The 10,706-nt window shown below is 45.2% G+C and overlaps 1 protein-coding gene across 2 annotated transcripts in view; it reads right to left on the reverse strand.

Moving 5' to 3' along the window:
* Positions 1-9,305, reverse strand: part of Pcgf6 (polycomb group ring finger 6) — an 18,576-nt gene extending 9,271 nt beyond the window's left edge. The window contains exons 1-8 of one of the 2 annotated variants that reach the window (XM_029472877.1): positions 8,840-9,305; positions 7,349-7,448; positions 7,161-7,257; positions 5,834-5,889; positions 5,673-5,732; positions 3,705-3,813; positions 511-538; positions 25-232 (exon numbers count right to left, since the gene is read on the reverse strand). In XM_029472877.1, coding sequence (XP_029328737.1) covers positions 197-232; positions 511-538; positions 3,705-3,813; positions 5,673-5,732; positions 5,834-5,889; positions 7,161-7,257; positions 7,349-7,448; positions 8,840-9,202 — 849 coding nt within the window. In that variant the 5' untranslated portion in view covers positions 9,203-9,305 and the 3' untranslated portion in view covers positions 25-196. Of the gene's footprint in view, positions 1-24; positions 233-510; positions 539-3,704; positions 3,814-5,672; positions 5,733-5,833; positions 5,890-7,160; positions 7,258-7,348; positions 7,449-8,839 lie in introns of those variants that run through there. The other variant, XM_021151813.2, reaches the window with a different exon arrangement.
* Positions 9,306-10,706: the final 1,401 nt, after the last annotated feature.

The raw sequence follows: 10,706 nt of genomic DNA on the forward strand, positions 1-10,706 counted from the left end.
TTTTTTTTTTTTTTTGAGACTACAATAGCCCAGGCTGGCCTTGAATTTTTGATCCTCTTTCTCAGTCTCTAGAGTAGTTATACCACATCTGACTCTTAGAATTTTTTTAAATTACCACATTAAAATCAGGCCTAGTGGGACATGCTTGTAGCTGTAGCACTTAGAAGGTAGAGGCAGGAGGATGAGGAATTCCAAGTCATCCATGGCTAAGAAGTTCAAGGCCAGAAGGAACCTGTCTCCAAAAATTAAAATATAAAAAAATAAATTACCAATCAACAGGGCACGTGGCTTTGTAAATTACTTATTTTCCTTACTTCACTTCTGTGAATCATTAACAAGTCCCTAGTCGATGTTTCTTACTCTGAGAAACTACTATAGTATTACTGTTGAATTTCAGTAACTTGTCAAACATTTATATTTTAATTGAAGATAATTTCTACTTGGTTGCTAATCTGACTCAGAATTTATACCTACAGAATCCTCTTATAAAGTAAACAAAAAATGAAATACCTTAAAATGTCCGGTGTCTTCATTAGCACTAAAAATAAAGGAAAAGTTAATCAAAACAATATTTTAAATTACATGCTTAATCATATAACAAAAGAAAAATAATATAAACATCATATGCAGCAATTCATATTACCCAGAAAAAAATTTGTTTGTTTGTTTGGTTTGTGTGTGTGTGTTTTGGAGACAAGTTTTCTCTACATCCTGGAATCCACTCTGTAGTCTAGGCTGGCCTTGAACTCAGCTTTGCATCCTAAGCTCTGTGATTAGAGCCGTGTGCCACCTTGGAGGGCTATAAACTTCACATCTATTTATTTGCAATGGCGGTCACACTGCTGCTCGCCTGGAGGTCAGGAGACGACTTGCAGGAGTCTCTTCTCTCCCTCCATCCTAAGCTCCTGGGATCCAACTCAGGCAGGCAAGCTGGACAGCAAGTACACAGGTTTTAAATTAAGTTTAAGATAGGAAAAAAAAAAAAAAAAAAGCCAGGCAGTGGTGGCGCACGCCTTTCATCTCAGCACTCAGGAGGCAGAAGCAAACGGATTTCTGAGTTCGAGGCCAGCCTGGTCTACAAAGTGAGTTCCAGGACAACCAGGGCTACACAGAGAAACCCTGTCTCGAGAAAGAAAAAAAAAAAATAGGCGCTCATGTGTCTCAGGCTTGCTTGGAACTCATTAAATAGTCGAGGCTAATTTTGAATCCTGATTCTCCTGCTTCCACCTCTTGAATGCTGGGTTTTTACAGCTGTGCTACCACACCAGCATTCTTTTCTTTTCTTGTTTGTTGAAGGTGTGGGTTGAGACTGAGTCTCTGGAGTAGTCTGGCTGTTCTGGAACTTCACATTTAAACCTGGTGGCCTCAAACTCAGAGATCTGCCTGCCTCTTGCCTCTGCCTCCCAAAAGCTAGGCATGCACTATTATACCTGGCCATGTTTTACTTTAAAACATGATTACCCAAGTCTTTGGGAAGAAATATAATTGTCACTTCTGCCACCTAGTGGTAAAACAAAACCAGTTTAATCCAGTATTTTAACCTCTCCATACTTCATTTCCTGGGGGGTGAGGGAGTGTATTTGTTTTATGAGACAGGGTCTCACTATGTAGCCCTAGCTGGCTTGGAACTAAAAGCAAGCGCCACCATGCCCAGTCTAATTTTAAACTACAAAAGGGAAGAGAAGAAAGGCCTGCCTTGCAACTAATCACGAACTTCTGACCCTTAGTAACCAAAGGAAAACTGCAAAGGAATCTTTGGGGAGTGGCTACTAAAGCTGAGGGAGGGGAACAAGCCATCATACACACATACACACACACACACACACACACACTCTCTCTCTCTCTCTCTCTCGAGGCTTCTGCTGCATTAATCATTAATAGTGGTTTTGTTTCTCCGTTAGTTTTGTTCTATTAGGAATGGCTTTGGTCAGATTTCCCTTTTGGGCAATGGGAGAGCAAAAGCAGGCAGGGCCTTGATATCCAGCTGAGGCTTATTTTCTTAGTCAGGATTTCTATTCCTGCACAAACATCATGACCAAGCAGCAGTTGGGGAGGAAAGGGTTTATTCAGCTTACATTTCCACATTGCTGTTCATCACTGAAAGAAATCAGGACTGGAACTCAAGCAGGTCAGGGAGCAGGAGCTGATGCAGAGGCCATGGAGGGATGTTCTTTACTGGCTTGCTTCCCCTGCTCTCAGATAGTCCCACCCACAAGGAGCCTTTTCCCCTTGATCACTAATTAAGAAAATGCCTTACAGCTGGATCTCATGGAGGCATTTCCTCAACTGAAGCTCCTTTCTCTGTGATAACTCAAGCTGTGTCAAGTTGACACAAAACTAGCCAGTACACTAGCCTTGAACACAGTGATGCTCCTCCATGCTGGGACTCTGTGTGCTACTGTGGGATACGGATCCCAGAGGTTACTATGTTAATCTAACATTTTTCTCAATTTTTTTTTTTTTTTTGGTTTTTCGAGACAGGGTTTCTCTGTGTAGCCCTGGCTGTCCTGGAACTCACTTTGTAGACCAGGCTGGCCTCAAACTCAGAAATCCACCTGCCTCTGCCTCCCGGGTGCTGGGACCAAAGGCGTGCGCCACCACGCCCGGCCATTTTTCTCAATCTTAAGTATTCTATAATTTATTTAGTTCAGAACTGTTGGACTTACTTTGTTTATGGAGGCCTGGTAGCACAAGCTGCATTCTGGGACGTTCTTGGGCATGAGGATCTAGAATTAAGATGAGCTAGCCACAAAGAAATTGCCAGCCTGGCTGTGGTGGCACATAACTTTAATCTTAGGTAGGCTAGCCTGGTCTACAGAGTAAGTTTCAGGACAGCCAGGGCTACACATGCACAAAGAAATCCTGTCTTGAAAAAAACCAAGCCGGTCATGGTGGCGCACGCCTTTGGTCCCAGCACTCGGGAGGCAGAGGCAGGCGGATTTCTGTGTTGGAGGCCAGCCTGGTCTACAAAGTGAGTTCCAGGACAGCCAGGGCTATACAGAGAAACCCTGTCTTAGGGGAAAAAAAAAAAAAAAGAAAAAACCAAAAATTCCAGGCAATTATGGGCTAAAGAAACTGCCTCGAGAAGAAAAGTCACGACTGTAAAGCTAAAAGACAATTTTCTTTCTTTAAAGAAAAACAAATAATTCAGCAGTTAAAAGTACTTGTTGCTCTGACAGAGGACCTAGGTTCCCAGCACCCACCAAGCAGCTAACAGCTGTCTGTAAGTACAGTTACCAGGCATCCAACACCCTTCTCCCATCCCCTTGAACATTAGGCATTTGCACGGCACACGTTTATAACATACATGCAAGCAAAACATTCATAACACAAAAACATAAACCTAAAAATAAAATGTATGTACTTAATGTGTGTGTCCTGAGTGTATGCATCCTGAACAAGATGTTGCCAGACCCTCTGACACTGGAGTTACAGACAGTCGTGAGTCGTGAGCCGTATGACATGATTGGGAACTAAACTACCATGTCCTGTGCAAGAACAGCAAATGTTCCTAACCACTGGGCCATCTCGATAGCCCCAAAAGGTAATAAGAGGCCAGCCCAGCATAGCATGGTGGTTTACAAAGTGCATACCAAACACAAGAGAATGAATGTGTCAAGTTCAAGGCTAGCCTAGGCTACAATGTAAAATCTTACTTTGAAATTCCAAAAATAAGCAAATGGTAAATTTTTCAGGATACTCACCCAATGAACTCAAGTAATAAAGACATATCAAGTTCAGGTGGAATACGAAACACTGACTCTAGGACCTTCTTGGTTCTTCCTTTGCTTGAAGGGACTGGCTGTGGAGCAGCTATTTGAGGTGAAAACAAAGAACCTGATGCAGGATTAAAATTTTCATAAACTGAGATCTTTAAGGAATGAATCACACAAGTATTACAACTGTTGACCAAAATATCAAGTCCTGACCAAGTCTCCTTTTCCTTAAAATTACCAATTAATCTGTCAAAAATCAATGATTTTAAAGTGGGAAAACTGGTTCAGTTGGTAAAGGTGCTTGTTACCAAGCGAGTCTCTCTCCTAGGCCACACGCGGCAAGGAGAGGGAGTTCTGCCAAGTGGATACCTGTGTAAGAAAATACAAACACGAGCCAGGTGTGGTGGCGCACGCCTTTAATCCCAGCACTTGGGAGGCAGAGGCAGGCAGATTTCTGAGTTTGAGGCCAGCCCCCCCCCAAAGAAAATACAAACACATGTGTACATACATATACATGCATACTCTCTCTAAATATAAATGTTAAAAAATAAATAAATATACAATAGGGCTGAAAGTTGGCTCAAAGGCACTGTTCTTCCAGAGGTCCTGACTTCAATTCCCAGCTCAAAACCATCTATAAAGAGATCTGGTGCCCTCTTTTGGCATGCAGGTGTACATGCAGGTAGAATGCTGTATACATAATAAATAAATCTTAAAAAGAGAGACAGACAGACAGACGACAGACAGACACACACACAATAGGGACCACTCCCCAGTGGAAGGCAGACATGACTCATTTATCAGGGTCACAGAGAGTTCATTAAAACAGTACAGCACTTATAGATAACACTTTACAGATACCATGTACAATTACTGAGGTTAGCATGTTACATACACTCTCATTTAATCCTTGTAAAGTGTATTACATCTGCACTTTTTAAAAAAACGGATAAAGAAACTGAACCCTAGTGGATGAAACAATCTGCCTAAGGTCACAAAGTAACAGAAGAACCTTGACTTAAGCCCTAATCTACCTGAGCTCCATGTCGCTATTAACATAAGTTACTCTGTGCCCAGCATTAGTAAAAGTGCTGGTATTAGCAGGGCAGTGGTAGCACACGCCTTTAACCCTAGCACAGGGGAGGCAGAGGCAGATGGACATCAGTGAGTTCGAGGCCAGCCTGGTCTACAGAGTGAGTCCAGGACAGCCAAGACTACACAGAGAAACCATGTCTCAAAGAAAAGAAATGTGTTTGTTTAATAATGTCGTATTCATCTTTGTTTTAGACATGTTTGTTAAAGTCACCTAACCTAATAAAGTGGCAGTGCTAGGAACAAACTCACAAAATGTAGCACCTGAGTCTGTTCATCTCTCTCTCACTCACACTTTCCATTTTTTAAATGAAGTGTTTCATCATGTTGCCCAGGCTGGCCTTGAACTCACGGTAATCCTCCAGACTCAGGTTCCTGAGTGCTGAGCTCACAGGCTTGAACTACTACACCCAGTCAGTCCTCTTAGTTTTTACAAACTGTTACCTGGGTTACCCTGCAGCATTACCTTCAAAGCAGTTCTCTTTAGTGATATAACTAGGCATCCCCCAAGCACCCGTGATGGTTGTTTTCATTTTCATTCCAATTGCCTTAACCAAGAATCACCAGGGAAGAGTCTAATGAGGGACCTGAGTAGGCCTGGGAGGACCCACCCCAAAAGTGGGCGGTGGCATCCCCTGGGTTTGAGACTGTATGAGAGACAACTGTATGAGCAGGCAGCAAGTGAGTCTCTCTGCACTGTTTCCAACAGCTCCTGGTTCTCTCTCACTCCCGGGCTTTCCCTGAAGGGTGATGTAACCTGAGCTGTGAGCTAACTAAACCTCTTCTAACCTGACAGGAATGAGGACAGCACCTCAACAACAGTTTGTTCTTTAATCTGTGAATGCAGAACACATCCAAACTTACCAGGCTTGGGGACTTCTAGACCTCTTTCTTTATAGAAGTCATGCATTTGCTTTTTTTCTCCTAAAAAAATGATAAAACACAGACTAAATTACTACACTTACGATGTAACTAACAGAGACAGAGACTTTGGGATTCACAACTAGGAAATAAAAGAAACTTACTTTCCTCTAGATTGATCACTAATTTGTATACTATGTCTTGCAACTGCCGGTCCAACCTAATGAAAAGAAGAATGGAGAAGATCTCAGAATCCAAAAAAGAATTTAGGTACAAAACGAATTCACTATTTTCTCTCTTTTTTCTCTTTCTTTTTTGTTTGTTTGTTTTCTTGGCTTTTTTTTTTTTTGGTTTTTTCGAGACAGGGTTTCTCTGTATAGCCCTGGCTGTCCTGGAACTCACTTTGTAGACCAGGCTGGCCTCGAACTCAGAAATCCGCCTGCCTCTGCCTCCCGAGTGCTGGGATTAAAGGCGTGCGCCACCACGCCCGGCTTTCTTGGCTTTTCAAGACAGGTTTTCTCTGTATAGCCCTGGCTGTTCTGGAACTCCCTCTGTAGACCTGGCTGGCCACAAACTCAAAGAGATCTATCTGCCTGCCTCTGCCTCCTCCCAAGTGCTATGATTAAAGGTATGAAAGCCACCACCAACTGGTTAGGAGCCAGATATCTTGATTCAACAGAGCAAAATCAGTACTCACAGTGCCTAAAATATACTTCATCTCAAAAACCAAGGAATTATATGTAATTATAAGTATTCACTGGGTGATAGTGGCACATGCCTTTAATCTCAGCACTCAGGAGGCAGAGGCAGGTGGATCTCTGTGAGCCTGAGGCCAACCTAGTCTACAAAACAAGTTCTAGGACAGTCGGACTACACAGAAAAACCCTGTCTCAGAAACAACAGAAGTATTCAACAGACTCTTGAACAGTTCACTAATTGCTCCTTGGTCTTGCATGCTTGGTAAGGACGTGAACTTGAGGTCGGACTGCATTTTAATTGCTCCCTTCCATCTCAGCTGCAGAGACCGAGATGAGATTAGCTGCTCTTCCAGAAGACCATCTGTGACTCCGTTCCAGAGAATCCAACCATCTCCCGTGACTCCAAAAGCCCCAAGTACACATGTGGTACACATGCACACATAAAAATTAAAATAAACAAACAGACTGCTGAAGCTAGGTGCTGTGCTGCACGCCTTTAATCCCAGACTCGGGACCCAGAGGCCTGTGGATCTGAGGTTAAAGCCAGCCTGGTCTACACACTGAGTTTTGCTTTTAAAGTCTCCACCAGAGCTTGCGTGCCTGATACACAGTAAGTGCTCCACACACACTTCTTATGCAGTTCCCTTCCTTCTCCTTTTGATAGCATTCAAAGAATTTACTCCCAACTGCACAATGTCAAGATTTCAGAAAAACAAAAAATAAAAAAAACAAAAAAAACACTTGGCAACAATGACTTTAAATGTGGATACATTTTAAGTGTGTATATTCTTACCTTATATTATAAAGAGGCTGAGTCTGGTGGACAACAATGTTGCATTTTGGGCATCTGTTACTATAGTAAAAATGTCTCACAATGCAGCTTTTACAAACTAGTGGAAGAGAAAGTGTTTAATTTAGGATGGTTTATAGGCATCTTCACATTTTTCAAGCACCATTCGGAAATGTGAACTGTGTGCTTACAGGTATGAAGACACTCTGTAATGGTGGTTGCGTCTATCAGGTAACCTTTGCAAATGGAGCACAGGATGTACGGGGTCAGCTCGACAAGGTTTATCAGGCGCTGTAATACAACAGTAACCATTTTAGAATACAAGCCTTTCCCTCTCAAATTCACAAACTAGCTGGAAGTAGGAAGTCTAATGCCTATATTCCAACTTACTCAAGTCAGCTGAGACATGTGAGCCCCTGAGTGTTGGTGTGTCTGGACTCCACCCCCACAGTTACCTGGCAACAGCCAGGTATGCTCCTCCCCACAGTTACCTGGCAACAGCCAGGTAGGCTTGGTCCACTATAAAAGGGGCTGCTTGCCCCCTCCTCTTACTCCTGCTTCTCTCCCTTGCCTCTTGAACCCTTGCTCCATCTCTCTCCCCATTCCCTCCGCCCCCCCCCCCCCCCCCCCCCCCCCCCCCATCTACACGCAGTCATGGCCCTCCTCCACTTCTCTACTCTGTCTCTCTCTCTCTCTGCCTTTCTCTGCCTCTAGTACCCGCTTAACTTCCCTCCCCATGCCCTGAATAAACTCTATTCTATACTATACCGTCGTGTGGCTGGTCCCTCAGGGATAAGGGATGCCTTGGCATGGGCCCGCTGAGGCACTCCCTTCCCCCACACCTCGCCACACCCCCATAGAACATATATTAATACCCCTTTATCTTTTTATAATCACATCAAACCCAGTCCAAAGCCAACACTGCAAGGCCTCATTTCAAAACAAGTTAAGCCATGATCCCAGGATTTCATTATACGCAGTGTAACTTAATTGCACTCCAACCCTTCAAAATATCCAATCTAAAGAAAACACTGTATCTAAGCGGTCCCAGTTCTCTGGCATATAGGAAACTGACAGTGAAAGGCACCTGTTCTTTTGTTGGTTTACAAAATGCCCTTAAACCTGCCTGGTCTCCCCGCATTACCAAGGATAACCCTGAACTTGCTGCCTCTGCCTCACGAATGTTGGTAATAACAAGTGTCCACTACCGCATCCAGTGTAGACAGTGCTGTGACTCGAACTCCGAGCGTCCTACAGGCCAGAGATACACTGTATCAACTGGCCTACACTCTATCCCCGGGATGCCTTTCTTCACACATTTGTTATTTATTTTTAATGGGGGAGGGGTCCCAAACCCTCTCAACACCCTGCAGAAAAAGAGTACACCCCAGTAGCCTTAGACATCTAACTCCCTCCACGTCACGCAAAGACTTTTACAGAATGAAAAAAAAAAAAAAACAAATCAAAACAAACAAACAAAAAAACGGGACCCAGAGTGCCCTAAGTGATCCGCAAAGACTCCACAAAATAAATGAAGCCGAGAGAGGCCACGCCTGGGTGGGCGGGGATGGAGGGCTACACAAGCGCCGCGAGCTCCAGCGACAACGGCAACCCCAGGTCTGCGCCCCGCTGACTCCCAGAGGCCGCTCGAGCGCAGCCAGGTCGGGCAGGGTCGTCGATACCTCCTCCTCGTCCTCCGAGTCCGCCCGTCCGGACTCCAGACGCAGAGAGAAGTGGCTCATCTCTTCCTCCTCCTCTTCTTCCTCCTCCATCTCCTCCTCCTCTTCCAACTCTTCATCGTAGTCCTCGAAGCGGCCTCTCAAGCGGCCCAGGCTGCGCTCGGGCTCCAACGCCGGGGGCCGAGAGCGAGAGCAGCCGGCAGCGCCCGCCTGGCCCAGGGACGCCGGGCCCTCCTCACCGGCCGCGGGTGCCGGGATGAGGGCGGGCGGAGAGATGGGAGGCGGAGGCGGTGGCGGCATGGCTGAGGCTCGCTTGGCCTCAGAGGCGCGCTTGTTTTCCGTGGCGTCCGTCTCAGCCTCGTCCATGGCGGGGATGAGAAACCTGGCGAGTTGAGAGCGAGGCGAGGCGAGGCGAGTCGGACGGCTAGCGCGCGAGTTGAGCACGAGCCCCCTTTCGTACCAGTGCGCAGGCGCCGGCGCTCCGCAGAGGCTGCTGGGAAATGTGGTTCACCTAGGCTACCTAGGTGAGGCGGAGCTGCTCAGGTTGGGGCGGGGCGTGTGGGCCACGCCTTGAAAGAAACTCACCGGTTTTCCTGGGCGAAGCCTGCAGTGTACTGTTCAGGAGAGTCTAGAATGCTACAGTTTCAGTATTTTACTTGCACCAGTTTATCCATGGAACATTGAACTCTAGATGCCATGTGATCTTGAATGAGGAATGATGGCTTCATTTTGAGGACTAATTGTGGTTTTCCTTCCATGGTTAATGGCATCTATCTACTTAGTAAGGCCTTGTCTTACTAAAAACAAAAAAACAAAAACAAAAAAACCCCAACCAAATAGACAAAAACCCTAAGATGGCTCAGCAGCAAGTGTGATGACCTGAGTTCAATACCCATGTTAGAGGGAAAGAACCGATTTGCAAAATGATTTCTGAGAAATGAGGGGAAAAAAGTTAGAGCACAGCTTTGATAAGAATAACCACATAAGCCAAGTATGGTGACCTACTTATTAATTTCAGCCTTGAATAGGCAGAATATTAGAGCCAAGGAATTTGAGACCCACCTGGGCAGCACTCCAACACCCCTGTCTCCAAAAGGAAGAGGAAAAGTTCCAAACCTTACCCACTGGTGTGTACCACTATATTTGGACTTTTGAACACTATTGAGACGGTTAAACGTGGAGGTGTCTTGGGCTGGAAAGATGGCTCCAGCTGTTAAGAGCACTTCGATGCTCTTGCAGAGAGGCCCTTTAAGAAGAGCCCCTCTTCCAAGCACCCAAATGGCTGTTCACAACCATCTAGTTCCAGATGCCATCTTTTGTCCTCTCTGGGTACCAGGGATGCACATGGTGAACATACATATATGCAAGCAAAACATGCTACACATAAAAATGAAAAATAAATAAAATATAGTTTTCAATTGGAGCCAAGTGGTAAAGGAACCTTTAATCCCAGCACTGAGGCAGAGACGGGCAAATCTCTTGAGTTCTAGGCCAGTCTACAGAGTGAGTTCCAGGATAGCCAGGGCATAACAGAGACACACTGCCTAAAAAACAAACAAACAAACAAACAAACAACCCAGGGCTGGCTGGAGAGATGGCTCAGCGGTTAAGAGTACTGACTGCTCTTCCAGAGGTCATGAGTTCAAATCCTAGCAACCACATGGTGTCTCACAACCATCTGTAATGGGATCCTAAGCCCTCTTCGGGTGGGTCTGAAGACAGCTACTGTGTATATAAAGTAAATAAATAAATCTTTAAAAAAGGCCGGGAGTGGTGGCACATGCCTTTAATCCCAGCACTCGGGAGGCAGAGGCAGGCTGATTTCTGAATTCAAGGCCAGCCTGGTCTACAGAGTGAGTTCCAGGACAGC

The sequence above is a fragment of the Mus caroli genome, chromosome 19, assembly GCF_900094665.2.
Source record: "Mus caroli chromosome 19, CAROLI_EIJ_v1.1, whole genome shotgun sequence".
Lineage (NCBI taxonomy): Eukaryota > Metazoa > Chordata > Mammalia > Rodentia > Muridae > Mus > Mus caroli.